Source organism: Mustela nigripes, chromosome 12, assembly GCF_022355385.1.
Source record: "Mustela nigripes isolate SB6536 chromosome 12, MUSNIG.SB6536, whole genome shotgun sequence".
Classification (NCBI taxonomy): Eukaryota; Metazoa; Chordata; class Mammalia; order Carnivora; family Mustelidae; genus Mustela; species Mustela nigripes.
The window spans coordinates 143196787-143219022 of NC_081568.1; the positions used below are offsets into that span (position 1 = coordinate 143196787).

The following is a 22236-nucleotide window of genomic DNA, read 5'->3' on the forward strand; positions in this document are numbered from 1 at the left end:
TAAGAAAGTACAGAGTGTAAGACAGAGTGTGCTGTGACTAGCGTGATGGACTATTTGGAGGGCCACAACTCGACCTGAGATTGAAATGGTAGTCTGGAGCCTTCAAAGTTACGCTAAGGGCTTTGGGCTGCAGCTGTGGGCAGTGGCGGATAGAAGGTGGATGGGTGGGAAAAGGGGATGAAAGGAGCATAGGAGGGAAGTTAAGGACGGAGATCAAGAGGATGACAGACATGTAACGAATGGATCCCTCAATAACATTAGGTTATGAGTTACACATATACAGCAAGTTGGGGAAATGGAACTTGACATCTGTTTTGGATCTAAAGTGTCTGTTTCTACACCTCACTGGCATTTCCCTGGTAGATGCTCCTTGCCAAGCTACGAGCTCTATCCTAGGTAGAGCTCTAAGCCAGCTCAACTCCCAATTTGTGCTTCTCTGTCTCTCTAGTTGAAACACTGGGATGCATGGCACCGAGTTTTTGTCCAAATCTGACTCTGAGATTGGGGGAAGTTGAGAAAGAAACGCTGATATAACCTAGGGTTTACTAGATTAGTAATTTCCAAGCCACCTACCAAAGGCGGAATCTGAATAGCAAAGGAAAGCGGGACCATAAGCATTTCGGGTACCAGGAGTTGGGACTGAGGATATGCACGGCTCCCATGAGCCTGTGCTTGGGAGGAGGGGCCGGACGGAGCAGCCCACATGGAAAGAGAGGACATGCCCAGCGGTGCAGGCAGAGATGTAGATTTGATCTAATGAATTTTGTATCCTCCTGACAACTTGCTGAATTTATCTAAGGTCTTGATGAGATTATTGTGGAAAGGTTAGATGGGGGGAAAAAAAGTTAAATGTCATTCGTATAGGAAGCTATTTCATCTCCCTGCCTGCATATGCACACCAATATTTAAAGTTTCTTTTTAAGAGATACCAACTAAAATCTTTTTCTTCACCTAACATCCATTTTCTCAAAAAAAAAGGCTGAAATTATGATTATGCAGACTTGAATTTTTTCTTCTAAAATAAGCAACTTACACCTTAGGGTATTTTACCAATCAATTCACATTCTAGAGGTGCCTCTTACCTTTAATCTGTAGCCACTTTTCCAAGCCACATCATCCTTGACATGAATTCATTTTACCCCCAACCCTTTCCCCTCAATCTTTTTTTTTTTTTTTCCCATTCTCTGTCTTTTGCACAAAAACACACACAATGATAAAAAGTTTTCTGACAGCTTAATGGAACGTTCAAGGACTATAGGGACTAGGTTAGGCATGATCCTTTTTTTTTTTTTTTAAGATTTTATTTATTTATTTGACACAGAGAGATCATGAGTAGTCAAAGAGGCACGCAGAGAAAGAGGAGGAAGCAGGCTCCCTGCTGAGCAGAGAGCCCAATGCGGGGCGCTCCATCCCAGGACCCTGGGATCATGACCTCAGCCGAAGGCAGAGGCTTAACCCACTGAGCCACCCAGGCGCCCTAGGCATGATCTTATTAACTGAACATCTGGAGAAGTTAAAAATTTGCTCTTTAATTGGTTGGACAGCACGGTGTTCCTCTAAGATTTGTTTTGTTCTAACAATAAAACAGCAAAGAGTCTATTTGTATTTTGGATCATGCATAATAATGGAAAAATAATATTAGCTTTATCTCAAAACTTTCTGATAGCCTCACTTCCTTGTGTTTTGTTTTGTTTTGTTTTAAAGAAAGAGCTTGTTACAAGGTTCACTTTACAAACCATACTGTTTCATAAGCAAAGTAGCCTAGGAAGGGCCAAAAAGTGAGAACTGGGAAATTTCCTGAGGACGGCTTCTCTTTTCTTGACATTATATGGGAGCACAGCCTTGAAAGCTCCAAGTGTTGCTCAAAATACAAAATTCACGTCCTTACCAGAGAGAGAGAGTGAGAGAAGATGGGAAAGCTGTATCCATGTGTGGGTCCCAGGGAGAGACAGGCTGCGGGATTAAGAGTTCAAGTCCCGTGAAGCATATGGCCTGAGCTGCAGGCCCGACAAGATCCCCCCAGACTGCATCACCTGTAAACCTCCCAGCACCTCCAGTCACAGAAAGGTTAACCAGTGAAAAGTTAACTAGCGAAAAGTAGGTGGCTATGCTCAAACATGCCGAGTGCATGGTAGACAGGATCTTAATCAGTGTCAGAAAGCTAATTATGGGCAGTGTGAGGGTTTGTCATCTTTAATTAGTATTTCTTAAGCTCTCATAAGCCTACAGCCGAGGAACTGTCTTCATAAAGAGATTTAATTTTTAATGGGAAAAGAGGAATTTCCGACTCTGATTACTTTTAAAATTTCCTACTTTTTAAAAGGATGCTTTCTTGTTAAATATGTTCCTACAATTACACGTCTTCACTGAAGGCAGAGGCAGTCATGAATGGTACAGAAATAATGCAAAGTTCAGTACGGTCAGCACTGACAGTGCTTTATTAGGAGGGAAAATAGTGTCAAGAAATTTATAGAGCAGCAATCTGCATTATGCCTAACCTTTTGGACATATTAAAGCTTGTCGTTTCCTGTCCTACAGTCTCTGTTATTCATAAATAATGGATAACACTGGACACAATCATCTGACATTTGTTACAGCAATAAATATACCCTAAGTGCTGATGGGCCTTGCGCTGCGTGATTTAAAAGCACACAGCAGAAATTTAATGTAACTGAAGATGTCTTACATCTTAAGTCTATGGATTTGCAGATTCTTTTCGACTCAGCAGATCTGGAAGCACTAAGCTGTGTGCAGTGCGCTGTTGAGCTTGGCACCTTTATGAAAGGTGGAAAGCAGGACTTGGATTTGGGGAATGAGCTCCAGTCCCTCCTCTAATTCAGAAATATAAAAGAAACTTTAGGAGTTTCTCTTGTCAGAGCATGCAGGAGGAGGAGGAAGGAGGTCCTGACCCACTGTCAAACGTTGCCTGACGGCTGTGCACTCACTACAGTCAGTTTCCAGGTGACAGGATGTCATGCACAGGCCCCTTGAGGAGGCTGCCTAGTTAGAGTGAGCTCCCGGAGACACTGCTGCTTCTGTCCCTGGGACCCAGTCCCAATGGGGCTGACCCAACCTAGGACCCACCTGGGCTCTGCAGGATCAGTCCCTCCTGGAGGGCCCCCATGATGGAGAGGGGCACATCAGACATTCCCCTCCCCGTCCGCATGCTGGGGCACATAAACCACAGGTGTTTTTCCAACAGCTTGTGGCTCTAAGCAAACTGGGTTGATTCTGCTACAGCAGGGCCACCGCATTTGAGGCCCTGTGTCAAGGTTCTGTCAGGTACCAAGGGAAAGTGTTAGGGATTTGTTTGTCTTTCTAATTAAATCACACTGATTTTGTATTCTTTGCCAGAAAATGGGAACTGCAGTAAAGAGCTGTCATACCCAAGGCCTGCTAAAGACCCAGGCTCTGAACACCAAGGAAGACTAAATTTTTTTATTTATATTAGCCATCAGTATGAATGTCTGGCTTGCCTCGGTGGTATCTGAGGCTGGACTTTTAAAGCTAAACATGCGTTTTCTGGCCTATCATTCATGTCAGACTGGACAGGATTTCTCAAGTTTTAGTGAAAATAAGAATCACCTGGTGGGCTTGTTAAAACACAAATTTATGAACCTCAACTCCAAAGATTCTGATTCAGAAAGTCTGGGCAGGACCCAAGGATGTGTATTTCTAACAAGTTCCAGGTGATGCTGATTGCTGAGCAGCAATGACTTTTTAAAAAATTTTTTAAAAGATTTTATTTATTTATTTGTTTATTTGAAAGAGAGTGCACATGTGAGTGAGAGAGAGAGAGCAAGAGCGTGCAAGCATGCACAAGCCAGGGCAAAGTGTGCACAAGCCTGGACAAAGGGACGAGCGGACTCCCTGCTGAGCAGGGAGCCCGAGGGGTTCAGGACCAGGACCCCCGGGGGTCAGGCCCTAAACCAAAGGTAGACAGATGCCTCACTGACAGAGCCATCCAGGCGCCCCAAGCAGCAATGATTTAAGACACTTTGCAAGTGGCTGTGGGTTATCTTAATGAAGGTCATTCTCTAAGATTTTATGTTTAAATCTTTACTTTTCTACTCTTGGCTGACACAGTCAAACCCTAGCAAAGTGCTGGATTAAAAGAGCCTATCTTGGACCCTGTATGAGGCAGGTAACTTGCCAGAAATTCTAGAAATACTTTTATCACATTTTTTTTTTAAGATTTTATTCATGACAGACAGACAGAGAGACACAGAGACAGAAGCAGGCTCCCAGCTGAGCAGGGAGCGCAGTGCGGGGCTTGATCCCAGAAACCTGGGATGAACTGAGCAGAAGGCAGACACTTAACGACTGAGCCACCAGGCGCCCCTTCTATTACATTATTAATCGGACCTTAACAAATGTCCTCCACGATGCCAAATGCTTTACATGCATTCATTTATTTAACCTCTTAATTCTTCCAACAACATTCATCTCATAATACTGATGCTCAGAGAAACTGAGTGACGTGCCCAAGGTCACAAAACTAGTTAGATATAAACCCAAGACTCAAATCCAGGTCTTTATGACTTCTAGGTTTAGGTTCTTCACCAGTTAACACCCAGCCTCATCTATAATCCAGGTCCCAAGAACTGTATTTCCGTGGCAGCTTTAGTATTCAGACCTGTTTCCTCATATTTATCTTTGCTTTGTAGAGAAAAAAAAAAAAAAATCTAAGCACTGCAAATGATTCAAAGAATCACCTGAATTTCAAATATTAGTGAAATTTTAGTGGGAGATCCACTTCCCCATTTTGTAGCTTTGATGCCTTGTGAGAGAGGAAAGCAAGACAATGGGAGTAGGAAGCTGGAAAACAGAAATGCTTTGTCTGGTTTGAGAAATTGCTTAGATGTTGGGTTTCCAGTCTTATTAGGAAGAGAACCTCAAAAAGAAGGAAAGTAAACCACATAAATTGCACTAAAACTTTGCCCATGTGAAATATCATTACCTTTACGAAGACAGTGACAGTTCTAACACATGCAACCACAGACCAACACTTCAGGGCATGGCTTTAAAAACCATCTTATCATGAGGCCCAATCAAGACCCCAACAGGCAGTGCCAAGTGTGAGACCTCACAGACCCGAGGGCTCCCGCTGGCACAAAGAGAAATTAAGCTGTTTCTCCTCTAAAAAATGTGAAACAGAACAAATTTCACTCCTGTTCTTCCTTTCCGGCCTGCGATGGCATCCCAACAACTAAAAAAAAAAAAAGAAAGAAAGAAAGGGGAAAAAAAGCATCAATTTCACAGGTGACAAGACTGGAAGTGGCTTCATCCACAGGCAACCACAGTAAGCACTATTTCACTATGTGAGCTTTAAAATAGCTTTTGAACTGAGGATACTTAATACAGCCGGGAAGTTGCCTCTACTTTGGTGAGTTGTGAACTTAATACCCTTGAGGACCATGGCTCCTCCCAGCACCTAATCTTCAGGGTGGTGGGGGGCAGGAAAAGGAAAGTTTGAGTTATAAACTCTGAGCCCATTTCCACGGCTGCCGGCTCTTCAGTTTATTCTTAAACCATTTGGTTCACGTTATGCCCTGAGACAAGAAGAGGGCTCCTTCCTGCCAAGATAACCACAGAGAGTTCCCATTGCATTTTCACTACAGTCATCTCCACCGGTGGGGTGTGGCTTTGAGGATAAATTGTCTCCAGTTAGGAGGTTTTTTCCCCCCATTTTGTTTTCTTCTCTCCTTACTAGGGATTACAGCCGGCCCTCTGTGGTTAGCAGCCATGATGCCTGGCCCACGATTAGGTCATTCATTCATACTGCCTTGCAGGACTGGGAGCCTGGCATTTTGTTGCAAGAAGATTTTCAAACAAAAATTGGGTTGTTAGATTCCATTCACCCAAGTTGTTATGAGGATTTCAAGGAAACTGCAGGCTTGTCTTACTCTAAAGGAAAATCAAGAGTTTATTTTTAGGGGATCCTACTCCAGGGCTTTTCTTGGTGTTTTGCCATCTTTGTTAGCTCTCAGGCCCAACACGAAACCCGCTCTGGCTTGGCCCTGAAGGAAATGTCCATCCTCCTTTTTGCCTTTGCATATTTCTCTAAAGGACACAGAGAGGCTTTGTTGTCTTTGTGGTCACCGGGTCCGCTCTACACAGATGCCTATTAATCACTTCACTATGGAGACAGACACATCCATCATATCACAGCAGCTCCGAAACAGGCAGTCCAGTGAGCAGGGGTGAGAGGGGAAAGTGCGCACTTAACCATTTCATGGCCTGGCTGCTGGGGGTTCCTGTACTGAGTAAGGTAATGGGGTGGCTGTGGGGAGGGCTCTTCCTTGGCATGTGGCTTAACAGGTGCAGTTGAGTTTATGTGTTTGCATTTGTCTCGTTTCATGCTTTGACAGGACAGCCCTCTCCCAGCTATTTCTGTTAGGTGCAGGGGGTAAGTGTAGGTGAAAAAAAAAGCTTTCATTTTAAATTAAAAACAGTGAAAATAAACTTAGGTGGACTAGCTGTGCTCCTGACACAAAGGTACTGACTCTCTGAAGCCAGTTGTTTTTCAAGGGTGGATCCCACATCAGGCAGAATAAGCTGAAAGTCAGCTCTCTCAGGCAAGACAACCCTTAAAATTGCAGGTAAATTAACCAAGAACTTTCCTTCAAAATGGACGTGTATTCTAAATCTCTTTTTCAGTCATTCAAGGCTTTCCACTGTCTGCTTCTAAATGGTCTTTAGCTCTTGCTCTTACTTTTCCTCTGCCAAGTCCTCCTGCATTCATTCACTATTTATTTAGCAGATACTTACTGTGCACCTGCATCCCTGGAAACTGAGGGGTGAATCTCCCTCCTAAAACAATCTAAGTGAAAAAAACAAACATAAAGTAACATATAAGAGTGGTGACTTTAAGAAAGAAGTGCAGATCGCCGGGGCACTCATAGAAGAGCTAACCTGGTTGGAGTAAGTTAGAAAAGATTTCCTCATTTAAGCTAAGGCCTTAAGGACGAGGTCGGAAAAATGAGGGGTGAGCAGGGATATTCCAGGCACAGGGAACAGCCTGTGTAAATGCCCAGAAGCAAGGGAGAGTTCAGCCAAGCAGCTCGTGCCTAGAGCATGAGAGACTAGACGGGAGTTAGGCCATTCACCACAAGGAACACAGCTTCCACTTTTCTTCCCTCCATATACTAGCTCTTACTGTTCTGCTTCAGCGGACATCCTGAGCTAGAAGCAATGCATCTCACGGCGCTTCCCCACTCTGGAAGCAGTTCATGCATTAGCACAGGCCTTCTCCCCTAGTGGATGGCAGGGTTTGTGCCTCCCTTCACTTTGTCTCCAACACCTGGCACAGTGCTTTGGTCTGTGCTCAGGAAATGTTTGCTGAAGGCACCCACAAAGATGGGAGCTGAACCCTTGTTATGCCATGACAATGAGAGTAAAGGAACCAAGAACATCCCAGTTCAACCCTGAGTTAGGAGATCTTTTCTGGGACATGCCGTCCTGGAGCCTGTCACTGGGCTTGCCATGCAGACCAGACAATTGCAGACAATCCCACAGCAGGGCTACCAGAAACCATTCACTGTTTTCTAAATAAAGAATCTGATGTCTGAAATCTCAAAATGCCTTCACATGATCATCATAGGAAAATTCACAACTGTGTTGGACTTCCTCTTTACGCTTTGTAACTGTTCTTATTTTAATTACATTTTGTGGGGCCTGGAGGGTGGGGTTTTTCATAACCTTTTCATTGCTTCAGCCTCTACAGAGCAGCCCATTGTCCCTCTGAGACCTCCCTCTAGCATCCCTCAGGCATCTGAAAACTCTGTCACCTCGGGGGAGAAAAAAGTGAAGATTCTCTTCTTTCTCAGTTCTGCCAATTTAAGGCCCGATTTCAGAGAAATCTCTAAGCCATTGTGTGCCTTGCTTCCTGCAATAGGAAGGTGGAAAGAATAACCATTTAGCACCTCATGACTGGTGAGAAATAGCTGGTGGTTAATGAATCAATGCAAAGGATATTTCAGATACTGTTTTCATCATAATGCCCCATTTTCAACTGCGGAGAGCTGAAGGCCCAGGAGTTGGTAAAGGAAGGCACTTCAGTGCTCCAGGATAGAGACGCCAGGTCTTACTGGTCTCCCTGGGAGGTGGGGGGCAGGGGAGATACCTGGAGAGGGACTTTCCCCCTACAAAAGCCCCTCCACGTGCCAGAGTTTACATGCAGCATGTGAAGCACTGATGACGTTCAACCAGCTCCCTTGGCAGAGCTGTATTTATTTCAAATTATTCAATTACTCAACTCAACCAGACAAGCCAGTTACAAGTAACCCATCTACCCTCATCATCTCTTTTGGAATTATCTCAGAATGAATTTCTCATTTTTGAAATAGTTTATATTATTATTTTGAACATATACTGAGCACCTTTATAGATTTCATTTGTCTAATGGATGTTAGTATGACTATATTCTGAATGGAGATATAACTTGGTTCTGCAAATTCAGAAGGTTATGGTCACTGCAAAAATGTCCCACCAAGTTTAGAGGCCCATTTGAAAGTGCCTGTTCAATGTACTGCAAAACCATTTATCCAATAATCATTTATTAAGTGCCCAACTAAGGAGCTCTGGTGACAGTGAGGGTTAGAAATGCATTTAAAAAAAAAAAAAAAAGGGCCCACCCTCCAGGGGCCAGATGCAGGATTATTACTCCAGTGGGCATCTAACTAGAATTGCTTCATTTTGCTCAACATTTCCTGCTTTTGTTGTTTTACTTATTTCAAAATGCAGGACCTATGGGCAGTCCTGAGACAGAGGTACGTGTTCCCTTATGTTGCCCCAACATAATCCCTTTGGCAACATTTGGACGGTACAAGGTTTGGAGCTGAGAAGAACAGGTCTGTCCCCCTCCCCGGGGAGACCCATAGCAAATGCAACCAAATGGAGAGGTTGTAGCTGTTAATTCTTAAGCCCTCCATGAGCTGCTGGCCCACCAGGTCTCTTCTTTCGACCTACAGATTTGTCCAGCAAACTACAGCATTTAAGTTCTTTCTTATTCGTTATTTCATTTGATTCTTGCAAGAACCCAGTAAGGCATTAAAGTGTATTAACCCCACAACACAAATGAAAAAAACTGAGACCCAGAGATGGGCCAAAAGGTCACCCAGCAGTACATGGGCTCCAAAGACCCCAGGCCCGTGGAGATCTCTGGTGTTGCTTGTACCATCACCCACCCCCTACGTCTCTGACAAGACCACTATGTTCAATCCTTCACAGTGGCCAATGTCACAAAGTTGATTTAATCATTTCTATGAATGCCCCTTTGCTCTTTTCCTTGTTTAAGCAGAAAGCTTTAAGTTTGGAAGGCATTTTCCAAAAATGACTTAAAACTTATCTTCCTGACTTGTGCTTTCAACTTAATCTCTGATCTGTTTCTAACTCTGTACATGGGATTTCTGAATTTGCACAAGCAAATGAGGCAAGGCCACCTGCTTTGGGGTAGATATCTCAAAAGTGAAGAGATGCAGGCTTTTAAGGGCACTATTTACATAACAAAATGAGATGGGGGTAGGGGGACTGTTTGAGACACCATTTTTCTCAAAGGTCATATCCTACTTGATTTGTTAACAGCCAAAAACCTGAACTCAAATGTCATCCCCTAGAAAAGTCTGACCCAGTGAAAGAGCAAGTGGTTTCCATGAGATTAAGATAGTCAAGGACCTTCAGACATGAAAGAAGAATAGCTTTAAGTAAAAAAAAGCCATGAATAAACTTGAAATTTTTGCAATATTCCCAATTAAACAATGAATGAGACAAATGAACTACTTGAGCCGCCTTCTTTCCCTGTTCCTCTTAAGCTGAGAGGTGAATTTAAATCATAAAATACCAAAGTCAATTGTAGATACCTGTTATTCTAAGGATGCATTTATTGGGAAAACATAGCCCCCATGAAGGTGATTGCCAGGAGGGGATATCTGAAATGCCCACTGCCATGAAAAACCTACCTGGTACCCCCCACACCCGCATCGGTGAGGTCTACCCTGTGGTTACATTCCAGAGATCTCCAAGTCAATGATGGAAATTAAACCCATTTTATTCACAGGTGTACATTTTTGTGCCATTGTACATAGGTGGTTAAAAATGATCTTCAACAGAACCCCAAACAATCAAAACTGAAAGAAAATCAGTTGCTATTTTAGCATTACAACAAGGAAATGCAAAGTTAAGGAAGAAATTTTCATTAACACAGTTTCTTGGTAACTAGGTATTTAAATGTATTTGAAAGCAAGACACCTCAAAGTTTGGGGAGCTCCGGGTTATAAAAGGTGTGAGTTATAGCCTAATTTCCTGCTGTTTCTTTGCTTCTCCATTTCCAACCCTTAAAAGTTCACAAAGATAAATCTGGAAATATTTAAGAAGTGTCACATTTGGAAATTATTCAGGGTCTTGCCATCTTACACATCCTTCCCCCCCAGGGGTGAATCCCCTGCCCTGCCCTTCATTACCAAGGGCAATTGTTTAATCACAGAATCTTTGTTTCTCAAGAGATGCTTCTATTTATTCCCCCTGAAGTCGCAATCCTTTGTCATAGGACAATCATTTCCACAGCAACCAACTGTGATGTCACAAGAGAGGGGAGGAGAAATGTTTAGAAAGAAAAGAGAAAGAGAATGTTCTCTCCCACAGGCAGAGGTACCTGAGATTTAAAACCATTGCTTCCCTAATCAAAATATTTTAGCAGAAAGACCCTATGACAAAGCTGCATTACAAGGTCTCAGCTGTGACATAGGAAGCATTTCAGCAGAAGTTGAAGGGCTGCGTGTTGTGGGTTTAGGAAGGGGTAGAGGTTTTTATTTCATTTCATTCTAATTCTGTGCCAGTGATATCTGCCAGTAAAATACATTAAACATATTCCAGAAAGAGTTGATTTAGCAGATGAAAAATGTGTCTCCTGAGACCAGAGAAGGTACATTTTCTGTCTTACTATCATTTCCATAATAGGAACAATGTTTACATTTCCTCAGCCCATGCTGTGCCTCTAATGTATTCATGTTCTTCCACTCTCCAGAGGCAGGAATTGAGGTATTTGAGATTTTATTTTTTACCTACCGCATCAAGCACTTAAGATCTGACAATTGTGATGTGTATTCTCACTTGGTATTAAAAAATAAAAGTCTCAGTGTTTGCATTTGATTATAGTCTCTCAGCTTGGTGGCTGATTAAGCAGGAACAGGGAAGGCAACTTTCTTCAGAAACACAGCCTCTGGGTTAATGTAGTGTAAGATTATTGACGGGTGTAGTCACATAATTTTTATTAAATTGAAGAGATTAGCTCTGCTGAAGAATCTCACCGTGACAGCAAATTCTAGCCATAATAATGAGACCTGACACTTCTCAAACCCACTCCAGGGCCCCAAATGGTCTTTTTTTTTTTTTTTTTTTTTTTTTTTTTCTAAATATTCTTTCAGTTCAAGTAAGGGAAGAGCTCCGTTCAAATATTCAGCATATTTACCTGAAATTGAGTGTGCATGGGTTTTTGGTTTTTTTGTTTTTTGAAGGATGATACAAAATCAGCATAAACATTTGTAATGTGAGCTTTAGCTGGTTTTTGGTTTTTGGTTTTTTCACCATAAATGACACACAAGGTCTTTCTTCCAGTTGCCTGAAATGCACACATAGCTTTTTCTCCAGACAGAGGCCATGGTGCCCACAAAGGGGTCAGCAGAGAAGACCTTGGAACCCTGGAGCGTTGGGCCATTTGTTCATTTAACAGGCATAAAATTGTTGCCTCTTCCCCACCCACCACCCAGACTCAAAGTATCTCCCTTATCCCAATTTCCTGAGAGGAAGACTGAGAAAAGATTGGGGGGGCGGGGAACGACAAATTTTGTAAATGAAAACTGTCCTATTCCACAGACTGAAGCAAGTAGAAAGAGCATATGCTTGAGAGAAGGTGTAGGAAAAAAGGCACTTTTTCAGAACACAAAGAAGGCAACAAATGAAATCTATTTACATATGTCATGGGGAGGGGAGGCGACTTGGAGAGGATTAATTAGTTAATGTCTGGCAAGCTGCGCCCCAAGACAAGTTAGGCAGAGGTGCTATTGTCACTTATTACAGTTATTAATTAACGGGGTGAACGCTAAACAAAAATAAAGCCCCGCGGCGTGCTTTCACTTCTTAACACCCAATACGATGTCTATTGCAGGAGTGATTCGGGAAAGTTACCTCAAAGGCCATGACCAGCTCGTCCCTGTCACCCTCTTGGCCATTGCGGTCATTCTGGCTTTTGTCATGGGGGCCGTCTTCTCCGGCATCATCGTCTATTGCGTCTGCGACCACAGGCGCAAGGACGTGTCCTCCGTGCAGCGCAAGGAGAAGGAGCTCACCCACTCGCGCCGGGGCTCCATGAGCAGCGTCACCAAGCTCAGTGGCCTCTTTGGGGACACCCAGTCCAAAGACCCGAAGCCGGAGGCCATCCTCACGCCACTCATGCACAACGGCAAGCTCGCCACGCCCGGAAACACTGCCAAGATGCTCATCAAGGCTGATCAGCACCACTTAGACCTGGCGGCCTTGCCCACCCCAGAGTCCACCCCGACGCTGCAGCAGAAGCGGAAGCCCAGCCGCGGCAGCCGCGAGTGGGAGAGGAACCAGAACCTCATCAACGCCTGCACCAAGGACATGCCCCCCATGGGCTCCCCTGTGATCCCCACGGACCTGCCCCTGCGGGCCTCCCCCAGCCACATCCCCAGCGTGGTGGTCCTGCCCATCACGCAGCAGGGCTACCAGCATGAGTACGTGGACCAGCCCAAAATGAGCGAGGTGGCCCAGATGGCGCTGGAGGACCAGGCCGCCACCCTGGAGTATAAAACCATCAAGGAGCATCTCAGCAGCAAGAGCCCCAACCACGGGGTGAACCTGGTGGACAACCTGGACAGCCTGCCCCCCAAAGTCCCCCAGCGGGAAGCCTCCCTGGGCCCTCCGGGAGCCTCCCTGTCTCAGAACGGCCTGAGCAAGCGGCTGGAAATGCACCACTCCTCCTCCTACGGCCTTGACTATAAGAGGAGCTACCCCACCACGAACTCGCTCACGAGAAGCCACCAGGCCACCACTCTCAAAAGAAACAATACTAACTGCTCCAATTCCTCCCACCTGTCCAGAAACCAGAGCTTTGGCCGGGGAGACAACCCGCCCCCCGCCCCGCAGAGGGTGGACTCGATCCAGGTGCACGGCGCGCAGCCCTCCGGCCAGGCCGTGACTGTTTCGCGGCAGCCCAGCCTCAACGCCTACAACTCGCTGACGAGGTCGGGGCTGAAGCGCACCCCCTCGCTAAAGCCGGACGTGCCCCCCAAACCCTCCTTCGCTCCCCTTTCCACATCCATGAAGCCCAATGACGCGTGTACATAATCCCAGGGGGAGGGGTCAGGTGTCGAACCAGCAGGAACGGCCGGGCGCGCGCCCAGCTCGGCGAGGCCCTCCACTGCCTGAGTACCCACCAGACCAAGATGGCCGCGGCGGCGCGGAGGACGCTGGGTCCCCCCCTCGGGGGCGCAGGGGGACTCTGGAAAATTGGGCCACGTGGTGGGGTGAAGGTTTGCGACGCGGGACTCACCTCCATTCTCTGACTTCACTGTCCCCTCACGCCGTGCAGCAGGTCGGACTCACGAGAGACTTGAATTCTCTTCACAAACATGAGCCAAAAGCACATACCCACCCCCCACCCAACCTTCACACGCATGCGCGCGCGCACGCGCACGCGCTCCGGCCCACACCCGCACCCACACCCCACGCCCACGCCCACGCCCACACCCACACCCACACCGTGCGCACCTGCAGGGGAACAATGACTGCAACCTGTTGTCCAGGACTGCACGGGGCGCTGCCCAGCAGGGCTGGCGTTCCACCGGCAAAACACAAAACACGTTTTTTAAAAATCATGAAAATTAAAAAGACAAAAAATAAAAAAATAAAGAATTCCTTGATAATTCTAACTCAGACTTTAACAATGGCAGAAGTTTACTATGCGCAGATACTGTGAAATGCCCACCAGTGTTACAGCTTTCTGTTATTAGCAGATGAATGCCATGTTGGGCAACTATGTCATAGATTTCTGCTCCTCTCTTTTAATGAAATAACGTGACCGTTAACGCAAGTAACTCTTTATTTATTGTTCACCCTTTTTTTCCTTAAGGAAAGGACTCTTCCACCTACCATCCTATGAACAGCGCTTCAGAAAGGCCCCTTGAAAGTTAAACTATTTAACGGGAAATCCATTAACTGGAATAATTGAGTTTATTTTTACAATAAATTCACTGAGTAAATAAGTTGGAGCTGCAATTCTGAGCTTTGTGTTTGGACTGTCTGATCTCTAGCTAAAGGAAAAAGTTGAGAGGGGAATATTTATTTAAATCAACCCATTAATTTGCTGGTCAGGTCTCTGGCCCATAACATGCAAAAAATTAATTAGTTTAAAAGTCCTTCCAGATCCTAACTTACAAAGCATCCGGGAGAGGAACTTTTAGAAAGACATGTCCTGCGTCCCGTTGCTGCCAACATGGCTTTGTCAGTGGTTCTTACTTTCTGTGAAGGCACCAGCTTGTGATACCCATCTCATTTCACCTTGCATGTGAGACAGCAAACAAAATCCACTAAAGGCGTGAACTAATTAATATGCTGGCTGCTACCTTGCATAAATTAATGGTTTGCTCACACGGGTTTTTCGTGGGGTTACATCTGTGAATAGCCTCTTTTCCACATGTAAATTTGTGCCTTACACCTGAGTTGTGTACACTTGTAAACTGTCGTTATGATAAACTTTCCTCCCGCCTTTTGAAATAAATGCAGATATTTATTTGACCCTCCCTCCCCCCACCCCCACTCCAGCCCTCCGGAAAGATTAGCATCTAGCAGATGGAAGAAGAATGCAATGGCGGTGGTTAGAAGCCTGCCCCCTGGGAGAGCTAGGCGGCAGCACACCCTCCAATTCACACTTCCTTCTAGTGCCAACTCCAACCACCCCCTGGCCATGCTACCCAGCATGGACACCAGTGTGGTGGGTGGCAATACCCTGTCTCCCTCCAGAGCTCCCTGCTTCCCTGGTATTCTCAGATCATTTCAACACGGTGATATCCTTATTGACCAGCAGAGAAGGGACTAACGTCCCAGCCCTCATTTCCGTTGGGTCCACTGGCTGGAGAACATGCCGTGGGCGCAGTTGTTGGGCACCTGGGAGATGTCTCCAAGCCGTGGGCTCAGCACACAAAGAAATGACATGGAAGTAGATGCAGGCGGGCTGGTCCATGCTGTGATGGAACAGTAACTCCAAGTACAAAGCCAACCACAATGGATGCTGCAAAAACATTGATTGGGGCAGAGGATTTTTTCAATTTTTTAACACACTTCTTCATCCATTTGTTGTTATTGTTTGTACAGGGGCGGGGTAGGGGGGTGTGCTTGCCCCCCCTTGGTTCTCTTTAGCAGGAGGACACAGAGGGGACTATTGTTTACTCTATCATGAACAAAAGAACTGTCAACAGAATGTAAACAGTGAGCATTGTTTGGGGTTGTGTTTTTAAAGTAGAAACTGTTTAACTGTTTTTATAGTTAAACAGTATATTTAGTGGCCTCTTGGTCTCTTTTTATTTCCAGTTTGATCTTCTGGGTTTGGTCTTGTCTTTAAAAAGAAAAAAAAAAAAAAGGAAAAAAATCTTTTAAAAAAAGACGACTGGGGACAATTTTGAGTTGGCTGGTGCAAAAGTGGTACCTCTGTAATCAAAGTGAGACTAGGTGTGTCTCGAGGACTCCCGCATTAGCTTCGCGTTCCTGCAAACCTCCCTCGCAGCTTTGCTGCTCTTTGGGGTAGGTTTCTGTTGTTTGGTGTTGTTATGTTTCTCTTCTCTTTTGTTAGTGGAATCAATGTTCACATCCCCTGAACTCTGTACCCCTGAAACTGCGAAGAAGTCTTTTCTAGAAACCGATCATCCTTGTTTCCCTTCTCCCCGAAGCTTGTCCCCCAAGAGTATTGACCAGGCAGCACCCACTCTTGTGTCCCCACGGGTGGGCCTCACTGCCTCAGCTGTGTTACGGAGACCTGTGTCAAAACTTTCATCCTGCGTCCCTACCTCCCAAGAACTTATCACTTGTGGTGTTCTCCCTAAAATGCCCATATGTATTGAGCTGGTCTTTTACATTTAAGTATTTTTTTTCCCTTTTCTTTTTTTTTTTCCCCCACTGCGTGTGGGGGGAGGGTCCATAAACCTGAGTGTGCCTTTGCTTTCCACCCTTGCTAGACACTGGTAGATGCAACAAACTCAAGATTTCTATTGGTTGTAAAGTTGTAAAAAATATTGTGATGTCACCAACTTTCCTTCCATCTCCACATCCCGTAACATCTGATTCATGACTTAATGTATGTTGTAAAACAGGGGAAAAAAAAAAAAAAAAAAGAAAAGAAAAAAAAAGGGAAAAAAAAGCAAGGAAAAGGCTCTTTATTACTTAAGAGTAATAAAACAAGACTGTTCTACATTACCCTTTGTGTCATGAATGCTTTTATTTATCTCTTAGTTCTTTCTGTTTTGAATCCCACGCTCCTGGGATTGGATTCTACTCTTTCCCCATCGCTGTCTGGTTTCCAGAGCATAAACAACAGTGGGGTCAGTACTCACACCCCGCCCCACCCTCAACCCCCAACCCCAATTATGATGTGTTTTCTCTCCTTGTACCCCAGCCTGGAGCTGGGTTGTAGCAGAAGCCACCAGTAATTAAAAGGCAGGGCACGCACTGACTCCCTCCATTCATTTTACGCATTTTCTTTTTATGGGCTTGTTCACCATCAAACATTTATGGCAGGTTTGATAGTTTAAGAGATCAAGACTAGGATTTTAGTAGGTAGGGTCCACTAAAAATAGATTCTTGCCCAGATGTGACTTAAGCCTTTTTACATATTAATAAGCGGGGGGGGTGCTGGATTTCACCCCTTGTTAGCATTTCTTGCTTGTTACCCCAGAAGACTGGGGTGGAGGCATATTGGGATGTAACCCTGTTATTTTGCGCACTAGCATTGCGAAATGCTGAGATAAGGTTTTCCCCTCTGGAGTATTTTTAAAACCGTTATTTAAATAAGCCCTCAGCCTCAGTATTTTACTTTTGACCCTCTGAAGTCATTTTTTTTTTAAGTGTTTTAAGTCAGCTTGCATGTGGGAAGCTACGGGTGGGGCCTCGGTTCCCCCCTATAGTGATGCAGTTACCTCTGGGTATTTCCAGCTCCATTTCGGGAATCCCACCCAGAGGGCCAGGCGTGTCAGGCACGAAGCTGTCTAGAATACAGTTCCTGGCTCCTCACTTATAAGGAGACATGGGCAGACTCTCTGAAGCTGCCACCAGGACACAGGAACAAAGTGCTGAGAGAGTGGCCCGGAGGTTGAGGAGCACTAGACTACATTTGAGCTGGTTCTTTTTTTTTTTTTTTTCTTTAAGCTTGATTTATTTGTGAGTGACAGAGTGTGTGAGTGGAGGGAGGGGCAGAGGGAGAGAGAGAGAATCTCAAGCAGATGCCGCCACGCTGGTGTGGAGCCCGACTTGGGGCTCAATTCCAGGACCCTGAGATCATGACCTGAGCCCAAACCAAGAGCCAGACCCTCAACCGACTGAGCCACCCAGGTGCCCCCAGGGTGGTTCTTTAGGGACAGCTAGACCAGGAAGAAGGGATGACGTGTACAATGTGGCCAGGTGCACTGCCATTGAGAGACAAAAGGTTTATCAGGCCCGGAGCAGGGTCTATGAGAGAAGCTGCTGGAAGCAAGGCTGGGAAAGGGGAGACCAGGAAGGGCTTGGTTACCGTGTGCTGGGAATTGAGCCGAATGGGCAGCAGAGAGCATCTGGAGTAGACGAGGCAGAAGCCCCATGTGTCTGTGCTTTAGAAAGCTACCGGTCAGCAATGTGGAAAATGGACTGGTCCCGAGAAAGGCCGTGGCCACGGGGCAACGTGCCCAACGGCACGCCAAGTAGGTAGGAGCACTGCGAGCAATAACTCCTCGCCTGATTTCAGATTCTTAGGAAACTTGAACCGAATCAGCTCTGTGACCGTCCCCCCAATGTGCCAAACCAAAGACTTTCCTTCCCCTTGTGTGACCCATGGGTTTGCCCTGCCCAGCTCCAGCCAAATATAAAACTGAAAGAATGACCAACAGCTCATCTGAATTTATTTATTTATTTTTTAAATGGGGAAGCTGAAATCCAGCTAATGAAAGGATTTGCCCGTGATTCCAGAGCTGTTGGGAGAGCAGCTCTTCCAAGAACAGATGCATTGTCTCATACCCGCATTCATTTATAACATTAGAGCAAGACTAACTAGGAAGACCTCAACACACCGCCCACATGCACTGCCCAACCCCTCCCCCATGCCCCTGCAGCCCTTAGAACACGCCTTCCCCTTCCTGGGTGGGGCACCCCAAATGCCTTCTTGGGGGCTGAGTTGAGGGGGCCTGCTGGAGCTAGAATCAGACCGGTTGGAAGCCGGATCATCCCTGCATTGCAACCGGATACCCGCGACGGTGGCTCTAGCCGCAGTCAGCTTTGTTCCGGTCTGGTGAAGGGGTGACAAGAACAGACAGGTGCAGCCGGCATTTTCGCTGGGGCCCCCGGGATCTCCTCGCTCAGACTCAAGAAGTGCCTCAGATAACCCAGCTCTTCGGTTGTTGCTTGCTGGTGGCAGGGTGAGCGGTTTCTGCAGAAGGCTTTTAGACCGCAGGCCCGAAGAAGTGGCTGTCCCAATACAGCCAACGGGCTAGGCAGCCTAGGGGGCCACAGCTGGCATCTGAGACCACCAGCTTTCCTTAACCTCCGTGTCAAGTAAACCCAAACAGGTCTCATAGTTCAGCCTTATAAGCTGGCAGAAGCCACACAAAGCATAACCCTGGAACCCCAGTGCCTATGTTTGAACGGCCCAAACAAAAGCTCTTTCACAAAAAGTCATACGGGAAGTTGAGCGTAGAAGTATCCAGAAGGCACCTACAAAGTCAGGCACTGGCATGTTTCTGCTCGAGGGAAAGGGACGAGGGGAATTTAAAAGAACGCCTCTGTAACAAAATAACATGATTAAGGACATAATCCTCGTCTTAGCTGAGCACGGTGACAGCTGGGTGAGTGCACTCGGTAACCCTTAGAAACCCCCATCTCACGCTTGTCTTAACCCCGGGTGGTGACGTGTCTCTCGCACAGAATCAGGAAGGAAGGGCTCCCATTTATTGATCGGGACTGCCAGACAGATGGGGATCTTCAATATTCCATTTAGAGTATTGTGTCTCCTCAGCTCTAACCCCCCGGGGATGTCTGGGGGCGAGGGGTGGGTGACCTCCACAGAGGGCTGGGCTGCACTGATGCGCATTAAATGTGGCTGGGCAGAAAAATGTGCAGATGTCCCTCTAGCAAATGGAAATGAAATTTGAGCAAATCAAGAGAGGCAGCTGAGTCGTGGGGAGTTCCCCATCCCCCTCTGCAAACACGTCCACACAGACATGCACCCACAAATGCTTATCACGAAGCTTTCTCCTCTTGGGTATACCCAAAACGTCCCAATGGTCAGAGCCTGTGTTTGTGGAAGGGGGACCCTTTGGAAGATCTTTTGCCCCTTTTCCTAGTAAAACGTGGGCTCCGCCTGAGCGTGTTCTGGTAAAAAAGAAACTGTCATCAACAATAGTCTCAGGGACGGAAGAGGAGGTGCCTGGACACAGGCCCCTTCCAGCTCCACTGACAATAAACTCAGGTGGCCAGTGACTTTTTCATTCTTCTCATCACTTTCACATAGAAGAGTCTCTTGAGAATCATTAACATACCCAGAGCAAGTCATCGGTCCTGTTAATGGGCCGCAATAATGGTCCAAATAAGGGGATGCTAATGAAGGGGAAAAATAGGTAACCATGAAATCAGAAGCATTTCTCACGGACGATTTTCAGCCAAAAAGAAAAAAAAAAAAAAATGGAGGAAAGTGACATTGGACACAATACCAAACGCCAGGAAACCAACATGAAAGAAATTCAGGCGGGATTCCCAGGGGTCCTCGGATGAGCCAGATGATGGAAAATCTGTGTTGAGAGCCCAACGCTCTCTTTTCTCCCGCTCATCGTGACAACTGCCCTCATTGTGTTATGGGGTTGGTAACGAAGTGAGCTGACCTTGGCAAACTTAGTGTCTGTTCTCTGGTGTGGATACTGAACTTACTGCACACATAGTGCAAAAGCATGCATTTCAACAGTAGGGCTGAGGTTTATTTCAAAGACATTAGAAGGGGAAGGGTACCGCCCAAGGGAGGCAGGGCTTCCAATGGTCAGCGATGATGACAATTTACCTTGATAGCGTCTTAGAGTTTGCAACCTAATTGTGTCCATGATATGGCTTCATTCTCCTCACAGCTTCGTGGGGCAGGTCAGCCCATTTACGATTGTCCTCAGTTTACAGAGACTGGGATTGGGAGAGAAGGAATCTATTGGAATTAGGATCACCATGAAAATATAGTAATGTTTCAAAAACCTGTGAGCTAACGTCACTCCTTCAGCCCTCTTGGGGACACCTCAGGTTACACCAGCACTAGGCTTCACCAAAGGGGAAAAGCCTCCCACAGCATTTCCCAGGAGAGATGATTATAACAATATAAAGGCCCCAAAATAAAGGCTAGGCACACACGTTCTATTTTAAGGGCATTGTGCTCTAAGATTTTTCCATCATTAAAGAACACATCTCTTCCTTCCTGCGTCTGCAAAGTCCTGAGGCCTGCAGTGTTATTAGGAACTGTCCACAAAGCAGGAAAAGGGAGAGCCGAATCCAAATTCAGCGACCTCCCTTCTTGAGACGCACCCTGCCACTTCTGCCAGACTCTCAGTGGACCAAAAAAGAGGTGAAAGGCCAGCTTTTATAGCTTCTTCATCCTACTCAAGCTGCACACATCACAAGTTTAAGAAGCGTCTAAGAGAACACAGGGTTGATTGGGAACAGAGAAGAAGAGCCCTACACTTGCAAGGGTAAAGAATTTGCTCACCCTTCCCATCATAGAAGATGGAGATAAAGGAAGTGTGAAAGGAAAGATAAGTAAGAAATATCACTGTTGTCTTTTCAAGTTGGCACCATCAGCCACTTAGGGTACCAACTCGACACCAAGACTTCCTCTCTGGTGTCAATGGTGGGATAACTTGGTGGCGAGCTAGCAAAATTGCCCAGAAAGAGACAGAAGGTAGAGATTATCTCTCCCTCGGTATGTATCTTCCTCCTCCATATCACTGTACATATTCTATGTTGCTATGACCGCAGACTGGCCCTCCCATTATTAATAAGCTACTTGGTGTGAGTGCCTCAGTGCAGAAGAGAAGAAGAGACAGGACCATCTTCTCCGCAATGGGACACCGGGCCTCCCTCCTGCCTGGGAGACAGCATGGCCCAGCCAGTCACCACACAGAACTCTTCTGCAGTGCCGCGAAAAAGCCAGCGTCTTCCACCAACCGCCATGACAGGAAACCGCACACAGACGTCACTCAGTGGGAGAGGAAAATGGCCGTTCTTTTTAGAACTCCATTGTCCTCTTTCTGCTTGGTTGGTTGGTTGTTGTTGGGTTCATCTGCTTGTTTGCCAGCTGAAGCCCTGTTCCCACCAAGCCTTTTCCCAGGACACAAAAATGCATTTTAGGCTGGGTTGCCACCAACTTTGCTAACTTTGGTAGAAAATTTGTATGTAATTCTAACTGCTACACAGGGCTGCCTATTCAATTCTGTTCTCAGGAAAGGTAGCAAGCCTTCAGAAACATTTGACTTTCCCTAATCTGAAGGGTGCCAGTCAATAACCAACTGACTCTAAAAAGGGAGTCTTCTATGCCAAAGCATGCATTCCAGGACCACACCAAATGCTAAAGTCATGCTGAACAGAAAAGACCTGCCTTCTAGAACATTCCTGGGGAAAGGATACATTTTTTGGTGTGTGGGAAACAGATCTGTCTATTGAAGCTGGACCCAGGTATTGTCTGAATTCAGTTCTTATTGGTGTTTAATTTTATTTAAGGACCAGGATTCATCCCCCTCTGTTTCCAGGGTGAAGAGAAGACCTGTGATCACATTTCTTGGTTGGAGAGAAGATAACGTGTTAGACTTATATGTATAAACAGAAATAGGTAAATAGTCATATTTTCTCCTGACTTTGTAATTTAAACAGTGTAAGTCAGTAGGGAAGGCCTGTAATTGGATCCCAAGTAAGTGAGGTGAAAATTACTAGGTGTTCGGCATCTGCATTTCATTTTAA

The 22236-nt window shown here is 45.8% G+C and overlaps 1 protein-coding gene and 1 pseudogene across 4 annotated transcripts in view; both read left to right on the top strand.

Annotated features, from left to right (window-relative positions):
* SEMA6A (semaphorin 6A) overlaps positions 1-16485 on the top strand; it is a 128566-nt gene extending 112081 nt beyond the window's left edge. For all 4 annotated transcript variants that reach the window (XM_059416086.1, XM_059416083.1, XM_059416087.1 and 1 more), the window contains one exon: positions 12164-16485. In XM_059416086.1, coding sequence (XP_059272069.1) covers positions 12164-13365 — 1202 coding nt within the window. In that variant the 3' untranslated portion in view covers positions 13366-16485. The remainder of the gene's footprint in view (positions 1-12163) is intronic.
* LOC132027381 (uncharacterized) lies at positions 14885-16485 on the top strand (annotated as a pseudogene).
* Positions 16486-22236: the final 5751 nt, after the last annotated feature.